Here is a 22,949-nt window from a genome sequence, read left to right on the forward strand (position 1 = left end):
GTCTCTCCCCGAATTTTCAAAATAAAGGTCATTTATATTTTATACTTCTTATCTTTTCAGCTGCCGCCAGTCCCCCACAGTTCTATCAGCCAGAACAACGTGGTGGAAAGGCCTGGCCACAGGGAAGCTGCTGGTGGCAGGCAGACAGGAAGCAGGGAGTGAGAAGGGAGGAGGTGGGCAGGGAGATAAATCCTTCAGGCCAGCCATCCTACCCATCTCTTCTGGCCAATGTCAATTCTAAGTCTCCTCCTAAGGGTCCTGGCAATGAGTACCTGAGGCTCACAGGGGACATCTGTTTACAAACCATCTCTCTTCCTCAGCACATCCCCAACAACAACATAAACAACAACAACTAAGCCAGGTGTCCACACACCTGGAAACCCAGCTACTAGGGTGGCTGAGGTGTAGGATTGCATCTCTGAGGTCATCTTGAGCTACTTAGTGAGACTGTATCTCAAAAAAACATACCATGAGGTGGGGCCCTGGGTCCATCTTCAGGATGGACAGAGAAAGAGGACAAACAGAGAGAGACAGGGAGAAAGGTAGTTTTCATGGGCTTTTTAATGAAAAGAAAATGTTTGGGAATGTTGATTTTTAAAATGTCACAGGATTGATTGCACAGAATGATTTGAAAACTATAAGCATTGGAAGGCTGGAGGTGTAGCTCAGTGGCAGGGATGTGTGAGGCCCTGGGTTTGAGGCTCAAGTATTCGTGGACAAATGTGAATAAAAAGAGCTTCTTATAGGCCAGGTGTGGTGGCTCATGCCTGAAATCCCAGCAGTTGGGAGGCTGAGGCAGGAGGATCGTTGCGAGTTCTAGACCAGCCTGGGCTACAAAGTGAGCTCAAGGCCAGCCTGAATTCAAAAAGACAAAAAAAAAAAAAAAAAAAAAAAAAAAAAAAGAGCTTCTTATAGGACATGGCTAATGGATGGAATTATGGAGGATTTTATTTCTGTAATTTGTAAATTTTTGTAATATGTAAGTGAAAGGATTTTGCCCTAGATAGGACACTACAGTAGTGAGAGATGGGATCAAGGGAAGCTTACATTGAGGGCATTTTCCCTGCCCCTAGCCCCTTTACCTGTGGTGCGAAATGAATTCCAATGGGCTGCTTGGGCGTCAGCAATGCCCCTTAGGCACCACCCCAGACCAAAGCTCTATGTATGCCTCCCACGCCACGTGTCCCACAGAGAAAGCCAGGCCCCAGTGGTCATGGAGTTTCTCTCCACATCCTTAAAATAAAGGCCACTTTACTTTATATTCTGTCTTCTAAAATCCTATCAGTAAGTACGGTCTTACTTATCACTCACTGAATTATGCAGTAGCACACGGTCCTCAGAGATACATAAACAGAAGCCACTCCGGTTCCTGCCCATCCACCTTACAGACTGGTCACATGCTGCTGTCTTTTCCCAAGTAGATTTGTGTGCAGTTCGATCTCTAAAACAACCCTACTCATCCTTTTTGCAGCCCGTGGGCTCCTGTCCCAAAGTGAGTCTGAAGTCACTGCTGACCACTGTCCACCACCTAAGAGAAGGTGCTCCCGGAGCCTCCTAGCTGCTCAACTTGGTCTGCAGCAAGGGCTGGGTTACCAGATGCGCTCATTAGCAGCTTCCCAGGAATCCTCGGGAACAGGAGGGGCCGGGGGCGGAGGGGAAGTGGGGAGAGGAAGGGAGGATGCCGTGGTAATATCTGCCTGCTTCGCTGCAGGTCACCCTGCACCCACGGTCAGTGCCTCGAGCCTCATCATTGCTTCAGAGGCGCAGTCTCTCGGTTCAGAGCATAATACGCTTGCGGCCTCGCTGGCTGGCTGTCGCGAAGCTTTTACATAGCAACCTTTAGCCTGCCTTCCCACCTCCGGCCGGCCTGCAGCAGCGCGCGGACACACAGCACCTCTGCTGTCCTGTGCGTTCTGAAGATGTTTTGGGCGCCCGCAGGAAGAATTTCCACAGTGCCATTTCGACACCCCTTAGGGAAGCAGATCATTCCCTGGTGCATTTTATCTTTTTACTAAGGGGTTGTTAACTCCTTTCTTCTCTTTTGACTTGGAATGCTGAAGAGCACCCTAACTTTACAAGCCTACTCCTTCATTAACAATTCTGTTAGGTGGATCTGGCTGGGTGAGGTTTGCTCATTCAAAAAGTAATGACTCTCCTGGCTTCTCCGAGTCCCTTCATCTGCATTTCTGTGTGCTATCTCTTGCTTTCTCTGGCACCTTGTTTTCTTTCTTTTCTCCCTTTTTGTCAGCCTACTGATAAAAATAGTCTCCTCTTTGGGAGGAGGTGGCTTGGATTGTTAGGTGGCCATTCAAGTAAGAAAACACCAAAAAAACCCCAGCCATCATTATGTGATCTCAGTGACCCAATTTTGCTTTTTAAAATCCTAGCTAAATGAATTATTATCCACAACATTGTAAAAAGAATTACAGTTAGAGACAGAAGATAAAGGCAAGCCCTTCATGTTTGACAATGAGTCTCCTTTGCATAAGTTGAAAGCAATGGTTAACATCCATTAAAATGCTTATTTACTTTACCGAGGTTAACTGGAAGTTGACCTTTGGGGGAAGGTAAGCCCGGAAATTGGACTGCCAGCCTTTTAAAGAGATGAATTTTAAATAAATGGCTCATTGATTGAGAAATTGACTGTCCTATAAATTTCAGTAATTCAGTAAATGTTCCAACTTTTTACAAATGAAAACCATGACTATTTGATGTTTGGGAGTGGAGAGTGAAAGAGTTTTGGCCCAGACAGGACACTGTAGCCAGTGAAGCCTTAGAGGTGGAACCAAGGAGCTCCTATCTCCCCACCCCTAGGAATTTACCTATGTTGCCAAACAAAGACCAATGGGCTACCTGTGCATCCCTAATGCCCCCTTAGGTTCCATGGCAAACCGAGACTACTTAAGTGCCTCACTCTATGTGTTCCACGGAGAGATCTCCAACCCCAGGGTGGAGATGCCGCGCCCTGGGAGATCGGGGGTGTCTCTCCCCGCATTCTCAAAATAAAGGTCATTTATATTTCATACTTATTGAAAGAGTTGCTGGCCCAGACCGAACACTGTAACCAGGAAAGGCTGCAGCTAAGTTAGAAACTCCTGCCTCCCCCCGCCCCCTATAGACTTGACTGTAACCCTATAGCCCCTCCCTAGGAACCTGCTTTCTGGCGCTAAACCTGTGCGCCATCTCTAATGGCCTTAGGGCACTGCCCTAAGCTTAGGCTATTTAGATTCCCCCACGCCACATGTCAGAGAGAGATCGCCAGAGAGAGAGAGAGATGGCCAGAAAGGGAGATCGCCGGATTCCAGCAGCCAGCGCGCCAGTCTCCTCTCCCTGTGTTAACCACGGCCCAGGGTGCAGTGGAGAGGCTGCACCGGGGGGGGGGGGGGGGGGGGGGCGGCGGAGGGGGGGCCTCCCCCGCATTCCTCGAAATAAAGCCACCGCTGCCCACTACTTTCACGGCCGTCCACTCCACTCCTTCCACGGACCTCTACCTCCACCTCTCTCCCTCTCTTCTCATCCTCTCCCTTCTCTCAGACCTAACACTTATCTTTTCAGCCACCGCTGGTCCCCCATAGTTCTATCAGAGAGTACTTAGCATCCTTGCAGGCGGGCAAGCATCAGAGCCTTAATTTACGGAGACTGCTGGACTAGGGGGAGTGTTTGTTGTAAAAAAAAGAAGATGGAGAGGACTTTGTTTTATGTTTTGAAGAAAAGGCAATAGTGGTCCTTTCTTAAAGTTTCAGTTCTTAGTGAACTATCTGGGTACCAAACAGACTGGGAAACAGCTTCCTACATGTCAGGTGCTGTCCTCAGAGTTTTACACATATGAAGTAAAAGGATTTTGAAAATCCTATCAGATGGTTCTCTTCCGTGCTGAAAATTCTATCATGAAGCAGCAACACATGTCAGGACAACACATTAAGGTTAACATGATTGCCCACCTCTATTTACTTATTTGACACAGTGTCTCACTACTGAGTTCAGCCTGACCTTGAACTTACCATTATCCTCCTGCCTCAGCCTCTGGAGTGTTGGGAATACAGGTGTGTGACACTATGGCCTCCACCCTCATTTATAAAATAGTACCCTTTATTTTTAAAGGAGTTTTATTATTACTATTATTTTGGTACTGGGAATTGAGTTTTAAATTAATACCAAAATTGAAAAAGCATGGAGTTCCCATCCCCTCCCCATACACATGTGTATAGCCTCCCCCACCAACATTCTCTACCAGTGAGTCAGGAGATGAGGGTGTGGTAGGGCTGGCTGGGGAAGTGGGGCGGGGGGCACCTGCCGACTGCAAGACCCTGGACACATGTGCAGCACAGTGCCCAAAGCCCTGCGTGTGGACTTCCGGAGAGAACTCCAGCAGGTCTCAGGAGGATGCCCCAACCTGACAAGCAGGCACAGTCTCTCGGGACCTGCATGGAGAAGGTGTTTGTGTCTCTTCAAGATTCAGGTGGCACGAAAGGACACAGATGCCACAGAGAGCTCGCCCTCCTGGCTTTCCTCACGAATGGTACCCTATTTTCCATGGTGTTCTTTTATGCTGCTCAAGCCCAAGCTCACCCTCTAGGCCCACTTTCCCTCTCTTTCTCTTCACTTTTACTTTTTCAAATAAACTTTGTCACTGACCTTTGCTCATTTTATTCAAATCTTTCTTCCATACAAGAAGAACCTGGAACCCAACTCCAGAAAGAGACGTGAACATCACAAAACTTGGGAACATTTATTTGGGGAGCAACTTGTAGAAGCAGACTGCCTTGTGACACCACGGCAGTAAGTTTGGTGCAGGCTGAACTTACATGGCCCCATCACGGTCACCAAAGCCACAGTTCGCATTAGGTCGCCCCTGGTGTGCCGTGGATGGGTTTTGACAGACACACAGTGATGTGTATTTACTGTTGTAGTATCACACAGAACAGTTCACTGCCCTAAAATTACTCAGCACGCTGCCTGTTTAGCCCTCTCTTCCTCGACCCAGGCAACCCCTGGTCTTTCTACTGTCTCTCTATTTTGCCTATTTTTGACTGTCAAGTAGTTGTAATTGTTACCAGGTTTTGAGGATGTTGTGGGCTCCTAGAGAGTCTTTCTTGTTCTATAGAAAGAATTGGACAAATGAAAAATGTAGTGAGGATTTACATTTATTAAAAGTAGGAAAAGAAGTATGCTCTGCAGAGAAGGAAAGGCCACACCTACCACAGGGTTAATGGCCACTGGGCCTTTTGTACCCCCCTCTCCTCAGGCTGACATCAGAGAGAGGCCTTCGTATCAGAGCATTGCTTAATTTTGCACCAGAAGAACTGAAGATAGCCCTTTCTGATTGGACCTGGAAATGTATTCAGCTATGTTTCCTGACCTCAGTGATTGACAGGTCACACACACTTGCCCAGATGCCTGGCTACACCCTGGTCTCCTGCCTCAGAATCATGCAGCATAGGTCTTTCTGATTGACTTATTTCCTCCACATCTTTTTGGTGCTTAGTAGCTCTTTTTAAAAAACTGAATAATAGTCCATCATCTGGATGTGCTATGGTTTAATATTCACTACTAGAGGACATCTTGGATATTCCCAAGCTTTGGCATTATGAACACAGCTGCTATAAATACCCATGTGCAGTGTTTGAATGGTGTTTGCAATTAATTCAACTAAATTCCAAGAAGCACAATTACAAGATAAGAGTCCTTAGTTTTGTAGGAAACCACCAACCTCACAAGTGACCCATTCACTCTGTGGCCGCCCAGCTAGGGGAGGGAGCTCTTGCTGCATCCCACCTTCACCAGTGCTGGCCATTGTTCCTGTCTTAGTGTTGGCCATTCCAACAGGTATGTGTCTCCTTTTTGTTTTAATGTGCAATTCCCTAATAACATGGGATACGCGTCTTTTTCTCTGCACATTTTTCATCTGCATATTATAATCGGTGAGGAGTCTGTTCAGTTCTTCTGCTTTTTCTTGTTGCCAGGGCAGGGGTTGAGTTCATGGCCTGCTACATACCCGGCAGGTGCTGTACCACTGAGCAACAACCCCAGCCCTATGCATTGTTAAAACTAGGTTGCTTTTTCTTTTATTGTTGAAACTTAGGGGTTCTTTATATATTTTGGACAACAGTCCTTTATCATATTTGTCTTTCGCAAATATTCCCTCCTAATCTGTTTCTTATATCATTCTCTTGACATTGTTTTTCATGAAGCAAAAGTTTTTAATCTTTTTCTATGGCAGACCAGGCCTTCAGTTTATATCTAAAAAGTCATCGTCTTATCTAAGGTCATGTAGTATTTCCCCTAAGTTATCTTTTAAAGGTTTGGCAGTTTGTGTCTTACATTTAGGCTTAGAATTATTTTGAATGAAGTTTTGTAAAGGGCATAAGGTTGGTGTCTAGAACTATTTACTCATTTTGCATGTGGACACCTGCTTGTCATAGCATCGTTTGTTGACCAGACCACCTCCTTTCCTTACTCCCTTGTCAAAGATCAGCTGGCTAGACCGGGTCTGATCCTGGGCTCTCTCTTCTGTCCCCCGACCTGTCTGTCTGTCTTCTCATCATTTGCCACACTGTCTTGATTCCTGCAGCTTTTCTTGAAGACTTGAAGTCAGCTAGAATCAGTTCAGGGAGGTCTTCTGTATCTTTGGTCTTAATATAAACTCTGAATCAGCTAACTGATATCCACAAAGAACTTTTCGGGATTTTCATAGGGATGGGTTGAGTCTAAAGATGAATTTGGGAAAACAGACATCTTTTTTTTTTTGGTACCAGGGGTCAAACTCACAACCTTGCATTTGCCAAGCCGGCACTTAGGCCATTGAGCTAAACCTCTGGCCCCAAGAACAGACATCTTGATAACATTGATCTCTTTATCTATGAACATAGGATTGTCTTTCCATGTGTGTAATTTTTCTTTGATATACTCTATCAGAGTGCTTGCATTTTCCTCATACAGCTCTTGCACATATTTTCTCATATTTATTCTAAGTACTTTGGGGAACATTACTGTAATTTGTAATGTACTTTCAAAGGCCACTTGTTCATTGCTGGTATAGGGCAGTGATTAAGTTTCATATTTAACCTGGTGTCCTGCAGCCTTGCTGTAATTGTTTATTCATTCCAGGAGTTTTTATTTGTCTATTCTTGTGTCTGAAGCCTCATGCTGTCATGGGGAGCTTTCAAAGGCGGCTGAACCTAGTTTGTGATTGGTTCATTGTCCAGTGCTGGGATTAGCAGTGTGAGTGCTGCACCTGCCCAGGGGCAGGGAGCTTGCATGCAGCACACGGGAGGGAAAGAGTCTTATTTCCCCTTTTGCCCTTTTGCTCTTGTCACTTTTGGCATCCATGAATGGTTGTTCCTCAGCTATTCCACCCTGCCTTGGAGCCAGCTGAGCATAGACTGAAGCTCCCATAAACTATAAGATAAACAAACTTGCTGGGCGTGGTGGCTCACGCCTGTAATCCCAGCACTTGGGAGGCTGAGGTGGGAGGATTGTTGCGAGTTCGAGACCAGCCTGGGCTACAAAGTGAGCTCAAGGCCAGCCTGAACTGCATAGAGACCCTGTCTCAAAAAGACAAAAAAAAAAAAAAAAAAAAAAAAAAGATAAACAAGTCTTTCCTTCCTTTATTCTGGGAATCAGGCGTTTTGTCTCAGCAAGGAGAGAAAAGTGTCCCAAAACCCTGCTGTAATTGCTTGTTCATTCCAGGAGTTTTTGTTTATTTGTCTATTCTTTGGGGGTTTTCTACCGTAGCTGTAGTGGTTGATACATTGTGTCAACTTGAGTTTAGAAGCTTAAGTAAGAAACTTACTCAGAAGTTCTACATCCTAGTACAGTATAGGGGACAGTCCTGGGGCGACTTCTTATGCTCCCGGATGTGTAATGGTTGACTCATTGCATCAACTTGAGAAGTTTAGAAGCTTAACTAAGTGACTCAGCAGGGAGCCAGGGTCCTCACTTTGTAAACATCCTGAGCCTGTGCAAGAGGAGGACAGGGGGGGCAGTGAGTGCTACACCCACCCCAGGGCAGGTAGCCTGTTTACAACATTAAGGGAGGAAAAGAGACTTGCTCTCTCCCTGTTTGCTGTTGCTACTTTTGCTGTCTTCCACCACCATAAACAGTTGCCCCTCAGCCAGGCCACCCTGCCTTGGAGCCAGCTGATTATGGAGTGAAACCTCCACGCACTGTGAGCTAAATAAATCTTTCCTTCCTTCATTTTGAGAATCAGGGATTTTGTCCCAATCTTACGGTAACTAAGATAATAGCCAATCTTATCATCTGTGAACAGTTTATTTCTTCTTCCAATTTACACATCTTTTATCTCCTTTTTTTGTCTTACCACATTACAAACGAGGAATGAGAGGCGGACATCTTTGTGTTCAAACCTGTGGTGCTCCTGCCTCAGTCTCCCAGTGTGCTGGGATTATAGGTGTGCCCACCGTGTCTGGCTTGCAGTGCTGTTTTTAATGGAAGAGTACAGATGGAAGGAGGCGTCACTTGGACCCAAGCACATGGGGAAAATGCTAGGAAGGGCTGGACCGCGTGTCATCTCCACTGGGCAGTGCTGCAGGCCAGTGGCTGGGGAAATGCACGGGTCCTGCTCATTCCGAGAAGGAAGAGTGCATTTCTGAGGCAGCTCATTTTGCAGCAGAGCACAGGACCTGGTGTGGGGCTGGATGGAAGGAAAGTGGACTTCTTGCTCAGTACTCAGCTTGGAAGCCACAGAACCAGGATTTGGATCCAGGTTGTTCTAGGCCATGAGAACTCTTCACTGGTACACCACAGACCAGGGAGACAACCTGGGGTTTTCAGGGACAGGAGGGAGGGAGCATCCGAACTAACTTTCCTACTTTGAGACATTTTGTTTCAAACATTTTGCAGGGGCAAGGGTGTAACTCTGGGTTAGAGTACTTGTCTGGCAAGAGAGAGGCCTGAAGTTTGATTCCCAGCATCACAGGGAAAGTGAGACAGTCAATAAAGCAAAGTGCCTCTGCCTACAAGTGTTGGTGTAACAAAGGTGATTGGAAAACTTGAAGTACATACAAATAAACATTAGAGTAAAAGAAAAGAAAAAAGTTACTCTTAAACCAACATTCCTGGTCCATGTGTGAATGTTATGTATGGATATTACATATGTATTAACCTTTTTCTCTTAACTTTTTTTTTTTTGTCTTTTTGAGGCAGGGTCTCGCTATGCAGTTCAGGCTGCCTGGAGCTCACTTTGTAGCCCAGGCTGGTCTTGAACTTGCAATGGTCCTCTTGCCTCAGCCTCCCAAGTGCTGGGATTATAGGCGTGTACCACCATGTCCAGTTCACTTAACACTGTACTGTGAGTATTGTCCTATGTTTATGGATTTCTTTTTTATTCAAATGATATGTTGTGGTATGAATTAAGCTGCATAACAGTCTGACTTGCTGATATGCTATAAATTAGAAAATCTACTACTGTTTGACACTTGACAGTTCATGTTTTCTTTTACAATTCTAATTTCCCCAATTGTTTTCTGCTTGTTTGTTTTGTTTTGGTTTTTGTCTTTTTTGGTACCAGGTATCAAACTTATAACTTCGCACTTGTGAGACAGGTGCTTAAACTGCTGAGCCAAATCCCTAGCCCTGCTTTTTGTCTTTTTGAGGCAGGTTCTTTTTTTTAAAAAGTTTTTTTTTTTTTTTTTTTTTTTCTTTTTCCTTTTTATCGGTACCAGGGATCGAACTCACGACTGCCTGCTTGCAAGGCAGGCGCTTATGCCGCAGAGCTAAACTCCCAGCCCCTTGAGGCAGGTTCTTACCATACAGTTCAGGCTGGCCTTGAGCTCACTTTGTAGCCCAGGTTGGCCTCGAACTCACAATGATCCTCTTGCCTCAGCCTCCCAAGTGCTGGAATTACAGGAGTACGCCACCATGCCTGGCTAATTTCCCCAATTGTTTTCTTCCACTGAGAAGGCTTCATGCACTTCCATCAATGTGATTAATAGGTCAATATATATGGATAGATGTATAAATATTACCAGTTGTTTGTCCTATTGGTTCCAAGCAATTTTCTGAGCTTTCAGCATTGGAAGCCCAATTTATGCATATGTATGTGCATGTATGTGATGGCTCAGATCTAAAATGTCTCTCCAGGGGCTGGGGATTTAGCTCAGTGGCATAAGCGCCTGCCGTGCAAGCAGGCAGTTGTGAGTTTGATCCCCGGTACTGATAGAAAAGAAAAAGACAAATAAAATAAAATAAAATAAAATGTCTCTCCAGAGTATCATGTATTCAGAGGTGGGGCTTTTGAAAGGTTTTTGGATCATGCAGGTGCTGTATTCGTCAGTCGATTGATCCCACTGATGCCTTCTTATGTAATGAGATGATTGGGTCATGTTGGGAGCAGTGGATCACTGGAGGCATGAACTCAAAGGGTGTATTCCTGTTCCTGACTCCTCTCTTTTGTGCTCCCTGGCTGTCATGAATTGAGCAGCTTTCCTAATGCTGTTTCTGCCTTACAGTCAGCCAACTGTGCATGCTAGAACTCTCCAAAGCCATGAGTCAAGTAAAACTCTCCTTTTTAAGCTGCAGGTGTCAGGCATTTTGTCTTGGTGATGGAAAAGTAAGTGATACAAAAAATTGGTACTAGGAGTGGGGTTATGACTGTGACTGTACCTGACTGCCTCAGAAGCCTTTGGGACTGGTCTGCAGTAGGAGTTTGGGAAGGTTTGGAGATAGATGCGAGTAGAAAAGTCTTAGATGCTGAACACAGAGCTCAATAAGCAGCATTTGTTGAGTTGAAAAGATGCTGACAGGAAGGTGGACAGCCAAGGCCAGCCTGGGGAAGTTTCCAAGAGGAACATAAGTGCTATTAGAAAGTGTGCTAAAGGCCATGAATGCTACATTCTGGCAAAAATTTATATTTCCCCGATGTCCAAATAGTTTCTATGAAGCTAAATTTTGGGGTGGCATACTAATTAATTTGGTGGAGGAAGTGTCAAGGCAGCCCAGTGTTCAGGCTGTGGCCTGTGTGCTGCAGGCAGCTGTTAGCCAGATTTACAGTGAGAATCAGGAGCAAAAAGCAGAGCTGAATCATTTAAAAACTTTGCAGCTTGGGTGGCAAGGAAATGCTTGTAAACTTGGGGTAGGGAGAATATGGTTGCTACAAAGATTAGAGTCATGAAAAACAAATACTTTTTACTAGGACAGTTTAAAAGATGCCTTATAGGCATCACAGGAATTAGCCAGACCTCACCCATCACTGGTGAAGGCAGAAAAGAAAGAGTAAACTTCCTTTAAAAAAGAGCCCTAGGACACTTTGTTCATTCAGGATCACCTAGAGAAGCGTTTCTCTGTGTTCAGCCAGGAAGGCACTCCAGAGGTCTCTGCATCCATGGCCCAAGAGATTCTAACCACTACTTGCATTGGCAGCCAATCTTGATACAATCCACACCATGCAGGTTTTAGGGGCATATAAAATGTAAGGGTTATAGGTCATGGAGGCATCTACCCAGATTTCAAAGAAAGGCCCGGGAGGCTGGGAGACCGGCCCCTGGGAGGGTGCTACACAGAGCTGGAGAAATGAAGACCAAGCAGCAATGGAGACCTGAAGAAGTGGGTATGTCAGGAAGCTAGAGCAGCAGAAGAATCCACAGGACCTGAACAGAGCCAGCCCAGGAGAGAGGCCACGTGGACTGCAGCCAGCAAGGCTGCCTAAGCCATGTGAAACTCACCTCTCACCACAAGCTGCCTAGGGGCGGGACATGGAGCCACAGGATTTAATGTTTGCCCTGCTGGATTTTGGTTTTGCTTTGGTTCAATTCCTATTTCCCTATTCCTCCCAGTTGGAATATGAGTACTTACCCTGTACCATGGCATGTAGAATGGTGTGTTATACACGTTTAACTTTCTTCTTGATTTTCCACAGAAGTCCACAGCTAAGAGTTTGCTTAGGTCTGAGATGAGTCTTTGGTCTTAGCCTTTTCAATGGTGCTAGAACAATTAAGACTTTGAAGACTCTTGGAGAGGGACAGAAAACTTTTTGAGGCTGGGACAGAATGCTGTGGTTTGGATTTAAAACACTGCCCAGTGTCTCATGTGTTCAGAAGCAGGGCTTTTGAAAGGTTATTGGCTCATGCAAGTGCTATGCTCCTCAGTGGATTAATCCAGCTGATGAGTTCTTGTGCTGTTAGGAGATGGGTCACTGGTGGAGTGAACCGAAAGAGTGTATTTTTGCTCCTGACTCCTTCCTTTTCTGCTTCCTGGCTGCTACTGATGAGCAGTTTTCCTCTATCATGCCCTCCACCATGCCATTTTTGCCTTGGAGCCAACCACAGACTAAACCCTCTGAAACTGTGAGCCAAATAAATCTCTCCTTCCTGAGTTACAGATGTTGTTTATTTTGTTCCAGTGATGGAAAACTGAGGTGTGTGTGTGTGTGTGTCTGTGCGCATCTATTGTAAATAAATATAAAAATATTCTAAAATAAGAAATAGGACTTGGTCATGGCTATAGCTTAGGGGCAGAGCACTTGCCTAGCAAATGGGAATCCCTGAGTTTGATCCCCAGTCCTACACAATAGAGGGCACTTTTATCAACTGATGGAATGATACATGTCTCATCTCCCATAATCTGGGCTGGTGCTTGAATCTAGAACCTTGAGCATACTAGGTTCTAATGAGTTACACCTTCAGCCCTTCAGCATGACTTCTTTTCAAATTTTCAATCTATGTATGTAGGTTTGCATATAAGAGGCATTTTGTAGAGATTTACTGAATGAATGTTTAATAGCTGGATCAGTGGATGATAACTAAAACATTTTTACTAATTAGCATGCAGAAAGTTACTGGCAAAATTAAAACGATATTCTGACTTGCAGTCTAGAGCTTTTTCTTTTATCATAACTCCAGTTTTACTTCATTCAGCCAATATTTACTGTCTATTTAGTCTGCACAGCACAGCGCTAGATGCCGGGGTACCACTATTGAGGAAAGTATGGTTCTACCTGTAAGGTTCCAAGTGGACCTGACCCTTCAGCCCCCAACCTGTCTGCTAGCAGAGACATTATTCTCAGCAAGGAACTCAGCTCAGCACTGAGGCTGTCATCCACAGACACAAACAGACGCAGGATAAGATAGGACAAGGCATCTTTCAGGTTCTGGGACATCTACGGACATCTGGAGCCACCCAAAAATTTATATCAGACACTTCAAGAACACTGCTCACTGAGGTGCAAGACTGCCAGAGAACTTTGACCACAGATGTTTATTAAAATCTTTCAGACTGATATGCGTTGTCTTTATTCAACCCCTAGAAAAGGGGGCCACTCTTTGCTCCCTGCAAATGATTTTTTCACCTTCTGTCTGCCTGCACCCAGGCACCATAAATTCCACTTTCTGTGGCCTTTACACAAGCCTGGTGGTCTCTGCCCTTTATACATTCATTACACTACCCAGGAAGGACCTCACAGTGTGCCTGAGAAACTCACATACTTCTTTTGATGGAAGTCTCATTTATAAAATGAAAATACTGACCTCAGAAATCCTTTCTAGTTCTTGGAATCTGTGATCTTGTAAAACCCTGAATCTTAGCCATATGAAGTCTGGAAAAAGTTTGTTATAAAGTAGCCTGTGATTCAGAATGAAGGCAGGAAATGTTTTCTCTCTGTTTATATCCTTTTCATCTTCATTCACTCCTTTATTCATTCATCATTCCTTAAGCATAAATTGGACGTCAGATACTATGAAGTTCAGAGAATAAAAACAAAAATAAATCTTTTCTCACAAAAAAATCTGAAGTTTTCAAGAGGACTATTGCATGTAAACTTCGTGTGAATGTGATGCACTGGGCTAGTATTCTAGCTAAAATGGTGGTGCCCAGTATTAAAGAACAGGGAGGAATCAGCTAATATTGACTTGCACATGCCCTATAAATGCTCCAGAAGTTAGGGGGAAGGTCCCTGAATTCTGAAGCTTTATCACAGGAGAGATACTTTTGTCATACTTGCCAACATCAGGAGGAAAGAGGAGGAATGCACGGGAACTTACCATTTCTCCTCTTCTACTTGGACTCCCACAGACTGGAACTTACTGGGTGCTTTATTCTCTCCCATTTTCTCAGGTTCTTCAGCATCATCTACCTGAAGAAACCATCAAATAAACATTCCACTTAGTCACCTCACTTGGAAAAGAGTCATTTCATCAGAAACATTGGTAGTGTTCTGGAATGCTTTGTAACTTGTAACGTCTTTGTTCAGTATTTGTGTATTTGATGAGAGCCATCACCATTTTATCAGCATGTTCTTTGACTCTGGTGATCTAAATGCAATTTTATGTGCTCTCAAGCTGGCAGATAAATGTCTATGATTCCTTCATAGATCTCCAAGTATAGTGTTCTCTCAGGACCCACAGGGCATTGTTTCTGGGGCCACTCTGGATACCCAAGTCCATAAATACTTGTGTTTCTTATATAAATGGCACAATATTTGCATATAAGCTACACGTATCCTCCTGTGTACTATAAATCACCTTACATCATTTATCATGCTTCACACAATGTAAATGCTATGTATGAAGAAGTGATCAAAAATATAGTGAGTGGTTAATTATTAAGTACATTTTATTACAGTAAAAGACACATTGCCAGGAATGCCCCTCAAGAGTCCTTCTTGCTTCAAATGCCTGCATCCCACCCTTCTTGACACTTTCTGAGGCAGTGCTGGGAGTCTTCTTTTGTATCATTAGTTGTATTGTGATGATTGCTCCAATGCCCTCGATCAGTTGGAAATGACCTTTTGTGGTCATTTGGATTTTGGGAAAGAGCCCCAAGCTATCTGGTGGCCAATCCATTGAGTATGGCCGGAGAGGAGGCACTGTGCTGCTTGCATGAATCTGCCTTCCTGTTGGAGGGCTCCTGACAGCGGCCTTCACTGTGATTGTGATCATCCTCATGAAGACAGGAGAGGCTCCAGAACTGCTTTAGAAAGCGGCAGGAAGCGTGGAGTAAGTGTGTTCAAAGTGACAATGTCTTTCTCTGTAATAAGGCTTCTTATTTAAATATTCACCATATATGTTACTTTTTAATCATAGCTGATAAATAGCAATGCTACTGCATCATTTAGGAAATAATGCAAGGAAAATATTCTGCACAGGCTCCACACAGATGCATTTTCTTAAAAATATATTTTTGATGCATGGTTGTTGAATGTGTGAATCCAGAGCCATGGGTGAAGAGGGCACCTGTGTGTCCTTATTGTGAGTGCAACGCCAGGAGGGTGCAGTGTGAGGCGTGCACCCTGGAGGCTGTGTGCCAACAGATGCCAGACAGAACAAAGACGGTGAATTTGTTCATTAGAGTTGTAGCTGCTGGAAGACTCACATAGTGCTGATATTAGGGAATTTATGTAGTAATCTATTACTGTAAACTACAGACTTTGTTCTTCCTCTTTCATAGTAAAGAACTGGCTTTGAAATCTGTCACTAGTTTGTTAAGTAGCTATGTATTAAAGCTCAGAGAGAAAATCTTCCCATCTATCCCCCTCAATCCAAGTTGGAAGGAAATTTTAGGAATATTTGGAACAATTAAGCTTTCCTTCCCCATCATTAATGAATTATTTTTAGACAAAAAAGCAATTTATTGTAAGTTGTACAAAATTAAAATATGGAAATATATAATTTAGAAAGTGCAAGTCCTCAATGTTTTAATTTTCTTATTCATGTCTCTTACGACCCTAAATCCTTTCTCTGATATATTACTAACATTTTTCTCTCATTTACCTTCCTTGTATGCATTTTGTTCTTCATAGTAGAGAATCTCATTATGTTCTCATCTCTAGCTTTCAGATTTTGGAGTTTCATTTTGTTTTTTATATTCAGAGGTAGCATCTTGCCATGTAGTACAGGCTGACCTCGAACTCACTATGTAGTCCAGGCTGGCCTCAAATTTGCAGTGATCCTCCTGCCTCAGCCTCCTGAGTGCTGGGATCACAGGTCACACCTGGCCCCTGTGTTTTGTTTTGTTTTGCAGGTTCTGGGTATTTTTTTTTTTCACATTTGACTTTTGGCCAACTTTCCCCTTCTCCCTTCACATCTCTCTGCCCCCTGTGTTTCCTGGTTCTCTGAGACAGGGTCTCACTGTGTAGCCCAGGCTGGCCTTGAGCTCATGGTCCTCCTACCTCTGCTTCCTGATTGTTGGGATTACCTGTGTGCTACCATGCCCGGGTCATGCTTTCCTGTTTCATTTTGTGACACTTCGCTCTGGCCTCAGCCCTTTTTTATTTTGAGACAAAGCCTGGCTAAATCTCTAAGTTGCCGAGACTGGAACTTGGGATTCTCCCGCTTCAGCCTCCCAGTTACAGGTGTGTGGCATCGCACCCAGCTTAGTTCTTAAACACCCATCACACTGAGGGGCTCCGGCCTCCCGTCAGCTGAGCTGCTCCATTATTAACTCATCCTCCTTTCCTACTTATTTTTACTCTGTCCCGGGCTTGCCCCATATTGCCTATATATACAAAAATGCCTCCGTCAGTGGGCCCGCTGATGCCCACTGATTTGCCTCTCTTCTCCTCACTCCTAACACGATATTTTAATAAACCTTGATATGTTGCACAGCAGGTCTCCTGTGGGTCTGCTTTTTTGATTAAAAACAAAGCAACAGCTCATTTGGGAAATGAACTTCTAAGTAAACGTCAGTATCAAATTATGAAATCTTTTTTTTTTTTTTTGTCTTTTTCATTTTTATTGGTACTGGGGATCGAACTCATGACCACCTGCTTGCAAGGCAGGTGCTTATGCCACTGAGCTAAATCCCCAGCCCCAAATTATGAAATCTTACTGGCTTCTCCTGAGGGATAAGAATCACCCTGACATTTCAGTGGAATCTCTTTAAATATTTGTATTAGTTTTGACAGAATTGCTCTTTTTACACCATGGAGCATTCTTGCACAAGAATATTAAATAATTTACCATGTATTCTGGACTTACATTTTACATAGGGATCTTTTCATATTGTGTTCAGATAGGTGATATATATTATTCCAGAAGCTTATTCTTATTGTTTTGCAGGTTTTCATTACGACCATAAATGAGCCAGGTAATGCAGCATCTGCTTGTGCTCCAAGTTACTTGAAAGGCTGAGGCAGGAGGATCTCCTTAGCTCAGGAGAGTCTAGCCAGGCAACGGAATATAAGATTTTATTTCTAAAGAAAATGTTTAACTGGCTGAGGATGTAGCTCAGTGGTAGAGCACTTGCCTAGCGTGTATGCATTTGTGAAGCCCTGGTCTCAATCCCTAGCACCATGAAAAGGGGAAAAGAGAAAAAAAAAGAGAAAGAACTTGTCGTGGGTGGGTCAGTTCTCGCTGTACCACTGCGTTTCCTGTTAAGTGATAATGAACTGATTGTCATTGATTTTTCTGTGCTTCACTGTATTCTCCTACTTTTGCAAATTCTACTTCGAGGTTCCTACTCAATTATCTCGGTGGACATCTGTGTTATATACAAATAAAAGTCATTTTTCCCCTTCTTTGGAATATTGTCATTTCATGTTGCTTTCTTGCTTTGTGTCTTGGTTCATAAAGATAATAACAGAAGAAACTTCTGAAAACAAGAGTTGATCGTCAGATTTCTGATTCTGATTAGGATATTTCTAATACTTCACATTAATTACTTAATTGTGTATTTTTGGAGACAGGGTCTCAGCATGTAGTTCAGGTTGGCCTTGAACTCACTTGTAGCCCTGCTTGGCCTCAAACTCATGGAGATCCTCCTGCCTCAGCCTCCTCAGTGCTGGGATAACAGGTGTACAAGGCCATGCCCCGCTCAAGAATTTTTATATCTATATTTTTGCAACACTTCCTAATCCTTCCTTGTGTTCTTCAAGGTGTGTGTAAAGTGAGTAGCAGAGTAATTTTCCGGAGGGAAACGCCAGCCTCAAGTCCTCGCTGGGGCCCCCTCCCGCAGGCGAGCAGCCTTACCTGTATCCCGATGGACAGACAGCGGTTCTTCTTGAAATCCTTCTTCCGGTCCTCGGGGGCGGCGGCCGCACTGGCGGCGGGGACGGCGCCGTTGCCCATGTGCTGGCTCGCGGGGCCGTGGATCTGGGCATTGGCGGCCTCGATGGCGGCGGTCAGGGCCTTCATACTGTCCAGGCTCTCGGTGGAGTTGCTGAGGCCGGACTGGCTGACCATGTCGCCGCGCTGGCCCTGCCCGTCCATGTAGGCGTCCTGCGCGGACTCCGTGCTGCTCTGGGCTGTGATAGAAATGAAAGGTTTCGTGGTGGTTCTGGGTGGCACGGGAGGCGGAGTCTTCTTATAGGTCGTAATGCAAGACGACACTGGAAGACACGAAAACAGAGACCTGTGACTCCGGCGCACGCGGGTCAGCCCCGGCCGCCTGGCGGGGGGCGCCTCGGGGAGTGACACCCACAGAATCCAGGGGAGGAAGGCCAGAAGGCGGCGACCCCTGAAATGCGTCTCAGGAGAGGCCCCAGAGAGGACAGGCACACCGCAGGAAGCCCCCAGGATGCAGCACAGGCTCGGAAGAAAGGGGGACCACGGATGAGCGCGCGCTCTGCCAAGCTGCTCACTGAGGTCACGTGGAGGACGCGCACACGGCAGGAAGTGGGAGAAAGGGCCCAGCGCCGGGAGACAGTCTCCCCCAGCCTGGCAAGCGAAGGAGGTTACAGCCTGCACCGACATCCGGCTGGGAAGGGGGCACACATGCCTGTAATCGTGGCATCTGGGAGGCTGAGGCAGAACGATCCCGGAGTTCAAGGCCAGTCTGGGCTACACAGAGAGGCTCCGGCTCAGAAAAAGTAAAAACCAACAAGAAAGAGCCATCAGGAAGATTCCGCCGTCCTTGCGGGACTGATGGAAACGGAGGCTGGGGAGGAGCGAGGGCCACCTGAAGTCACTCTGGCCGGGCTGGAAGTCAGGCCCAGAACTACACACCCGTCGCTGTACGCCCAAACTCCTGCACCGGAGCTCCCAGGAGCCACCCGGCCACCGGGTCCAACGTCTCCGTCTCTGTGCAGGATTAGTGGATGATGAACTTGAAGTGGTCAACACTGTGCACATCCTGTCATCCCAGCGCTCTGAGAGGCTGAGGCAGGAGGACCTCGTATTCAAGCCCAGCCCAGACAATTAACTCAGACTTTTGAAAAGCAAATGAATAAAAAAGGCACTGGGGCTGCAGCTCTGCGCAAAGGCTTTGAGTTCCACCTTCAGTACCAGGGGAGGAAAAAAAAAAAAAAAAAAAAAAAAAAAAAAAAAACTGTGGAGAGAAACTAGGCAGAACACACGCGGAAAAATCACTACCTTGTTTCAAAATATTTCCAGCTGTCTACATGGAGGCCACCCAGAGTGTGTGGCCGGAGGAGGAGGAGGCAGGGATGGCTCGGCCACCTCCGGGTGAGCCTGGCTGTGCAGGCAGGCAGGCAGGCGGGGACGGGGACCAGACCCCCCAAAGCGCCCTGGCAGTGACCACTGCGAGCAGGCGAGCCGTGTGCACGCAGGGCCAGGGCGATCCTCGCCGCCGCCGCCTCCCAGACGCCGCCTGACGCCACCTCCTCCCGGGCCCGGGCACGTCCCTCCGGGCCGAGATCCGCGCGGCGATAGCGCAGCTCCCCGAGCCTGGCCAGCATTGTTCTCCAAGGAGACAGCGGGAAGGGAAAGGTTCCTTTCAACAGGCGCAACCGTTTTTTAAGAGGCACCAAGTTGTTTCAACAAGTTGCTACAAAACTGCGGCTTCCGGAGGCGCCTGGCTGCTCCGCCGTGAGTGCACTGCGCAAACCTCCAGGGAGGGCGGATCGCCAAGTTAGTGTCCCTGCAGAGAGAAGCGCGCCCGCACGGCCCGGGGCTGCAAACGCCGCGGGCGCACCAGACCGCAGCCGCGGGGCAGCCTTGAAACCACTCGCGCGCCCCTGCTGGCTGCGACCGCAACGACACCGGGCTTAAACGCTGGACGCGGTTTCCTAAAGCAGAGCGGGCAGCCAGGACCAGAGCGTCCTGTGTCCTAATGTCTGCACCTCACGGCAGTGCGTCGCCTCCTGCAGAGGGGAACCTCTGAGCTGGAGCTGAGGAATTTTTAAAAGCAGCAGTTAGGACCCGGGCGTGGTGGTGCACAGCTGTAATCCCCGCACTCCGGGAAGCTGAAGCAGGAGGATGGCAAGTTCCAGGCCTGCCTGAACAACCTAGTGAAACCCTGGCCTAAAAAGGACTGGGGACGCAGCTCAGTGGGAAGGTGCTGAGTTCAGACCCAGGGGGCGAGTGGCGAGTTAAAAAGCACGAATTGTGATGAACTTGTATGTCACGGCCATTGGTGGCACTGATGACAGTGAGGATTATTAATATTTAGGCTTCCTGCAGCCCATGGCTGGCCTTGAGTTCACCATGTAGCCCAGGATGGCCTCCAGGTCCCGGAGATCCTCCTGTCTCAGCCTCCCAAGTGCTGGGTGAGTGCTACCAGCGAAGCACATTTTGCATTTTCACCTGGATGGGCCCTTTGGATGGGGAACCTGTTGGGGCCTGAAGCGTTTCTAATACGTGCTGCTGGCTTTCCGCAGCCTGCCTGCAAGGCCTGCCTCAGGCCCTGGAAGCTCTGGCCCCGCTGCCCGTCCCTGCTGCACACGGCCGGGAAGTGTATCTCACCTGGCTGCTCCTCTGCTTGCTTCCAGCCTGGAGTTCATATCAAAGTGACCTGCCCCAGGGAAGCTCCCTGGTTAACTAAATCAGACTGTCCCAGTCACGGGAGGGCTCCAAGCAGGGTCAGTCTATACCTCGCACCGTGGATGCTTTTCCCTGTCTTTCTGCAGCACTGGGACTTGAACTCAGGGCCTCCCTTCTGCTAGGCAAACGTTCTAGCACCCAGCCCCTGTGTGGGCTTCTACAGAACTCTGATGAGGAGTTAAGCATTAGAGACGAGGGTTACCGGATGTGAAACCCAAAATTTGGTCGCCTGAAATCAGTAATTCCAAAGTGGTACAGTGAGAGTGGACGGTTCACTGACAGAGCCACTGCGTGAATACTGAATCCAGATTAAAAACCAACTCAGGAACTAACGTGGTGGGGCACACCCGTCATCCCAGACTCGGGAGGCCGAGGTGGGAGGATTGCAAGTTCAAACCTAGCCTGGGAGACTCTGTGCCAAAAGCAAGCTTTAAAAAGGCTGGGGATGTGGCTCAGTGTGGAGCCCCAGGGTTCTACCCCAAGGACCACAAAACCGGACATAACCGTGGTCTCCTGGTAGCTCAGCCAGTGGCCTCCCTGGCATGGGGCACAGGTGTCACAGGTGTGGCTTCTGGGCTGGTACGGGGCCTTGCCCTCATGGCTCCCTCCCGGCCTGTCCCACAGGTGTCCCTGTGTCCCCAGCACATGAGTGACAGTGCCTTGGTGCACCTGCAGGGACTGAGTTCCCATGGTCCCATCACCTAATGAAGTGATTTCCTCCACTGAGTGACACACGTTGCTGTCTCTCGGGCCCTGAGGTACTTTCCCCAGCGTGTAACAGTGCGTTTCCAAACCGTCCCTGTGCCAGGCCCGCGGGCCTCCCTGGCCGAGGATGGAAGACAGCCACCAGGTCGGTGCTGCAGTCACTGTGGCTTCCTGTTTGGGCAGCTGCTCCCCGAGCCCGAGGGCCGGGGCAGGGCTGGGCAGACCCGGGCTTGTTGAAAGACCTCGGCAGGCGGCTGTGCCAGCAGCCGGGGGAGTCTGCTTTTCTCTTCAGATGTAACCGCTCAGCAGCTCAATCCTGTGCTCTCCCTTAGCTTTTTCCCTGACCAGGCTGAGGGACAGGAATTCATGAAGGATGTGACAATCGGGAGGTGAGAGTGGGTATAGTGGTGCACATCTGTGATTCCGGGATGATGGGAGGCTGAGACAGGAGGGCTGCAAATTAGAGCCTCGCCTGGGCAACTTAGCGCTTTAGTGAGACTCAGTCTCAAGAAAATAGATGAAAGGGCCCAGCTCGGCTCAGTGCCCAGGCCTGGGGGCCAGCACGGTGAGCAAAGGGCCAGGCAACGCTGTCTTGGTCCTGGGGGTCACCACACTGCCTCGCACTTGTGTGTCACATGCTGCTCTGTAAAGGTGAGAGCAGTGCAGGGAGGAGGCTGCCTGGAGAGCGGGGAGGGCTCGCAGGAGGGAGGAGCGGATGCGGAAAGAGCACACCGCACGGCCGCCCTAGGTGACCCTGGAGTCCCAGGGCAGCCAGGCTGTGTCCACAGCAGGTTCCACCAACTGCAAATCCAAAACACTCAGACCCAAGCTCGCAGTGTCCTGGGCGTAACCAGACACTTGTCCTCCCTCCTTGGGCAGCTCCACAGAGCAGCTGTTCCCGAGGCGTCTGCATCTGTCGGGGATAGAGTGGACAGAGAGGGCCAGGAGGACGTCGCAGTGGGTGTGGAGGCTGTGTGTGGTTCCACGCAGTTCCAGTGCGAGGGACTCGAGGACCCGCCTACTTCTGTGTCTGTGGGTTGGAGTCCTCACCCAGCCCCCCCGGGCACCAAGGGGCGACTGGGTTACCTCTTGTCCCCGGTGCCTTCCTGCTCTAAGGCTTGGACCGGTCATGTGCTGGCTAAGCGCACCAGGACTGGCCAATTCCTTTTGTTTCATTTGTTTCTTTAAGGCAGGATCTCGCTACGCACTCGGGGCTGGCCTTGGATTTGTATCGATCCTCCTGCCTCAGCCTCCCAAGGGTTGGGATTGCAGGCGTAAGCCACCACACCTCGAAAATTACTGTTACCTGCCCAATGGGGGCTAAGACAAAGCTGGAGTGGGACCCCCTGCCAGTCAAGGGCGATGCCCAGTCCCCACTCTGAGACTGCATAGGTAGCCAAGTGTCCTGGTTTCCCCCAGGCATGGGGCCTACGTGCTCATCTGCCGGTCTCAGAGGGGTGAGAGGCTGTGTACAAAGCCACTGCAGTGGTGCATGCCTGTAATCCTAGCCCTGGGGAGGCTGAGGCAGGAGGAGCGCTAACTTGAAATTTTGAGAAAAGACTTGGGATGTAGCT

The 22,949-nt window shown here is 47.5% G+C and overlaps 1 protein-coding gene across 14 annotated transcripts in view; it reads right to left on the reverse strand.

Annotated features, from left to right (window-relative positions):
• The window catches only part of Dlgap1 (DLG associated protein 1), a 758,966-nt gene that overhangs the window by 50,083 nt on the left and 685,934 nt on the right, over positions 1-22,949 (reverse strand). For 12 of the 14 annotated variants that reach the window (XM_063231906.1, XM_063231905.1, XM_063231904.1 and 9 more), the window contains 2 exons: positions 17,920-18,278; positions 13,996-14,087 (listed from right to left, as the gene is read on the reverse strand). In XM_063231906.1, the coding sequence (XP_063087976.1) occupies positions 13,996-14,087; positions 17,920-18,278 (451 nt within the window). The remainder of the gene's footprint in view (positions 1-13,995; positions 14,088-17,919; positions 18,279-22,949) is intronic. The other 2 variants (XM_063231907.1, XM_063231912.1) reach the window with 1 other exon arrangement.

Source organism: Cavia porcellus, unplaced genomic scaffold (assembly GCF_034190915.1).
Source record: "Cavia porcellus strain 051 isolate PalLab524CR breed Dunkin Hartley unplaced genomic scaffold, mCavPor4.1 scaffold_20, whole genome shotgun sequence".
Lineage (NCBI taxonomy): Eukaryota > Metazoa > Chordata > Mammalia > Rodentia > Caviidae > Cavia > Cavia porcellus.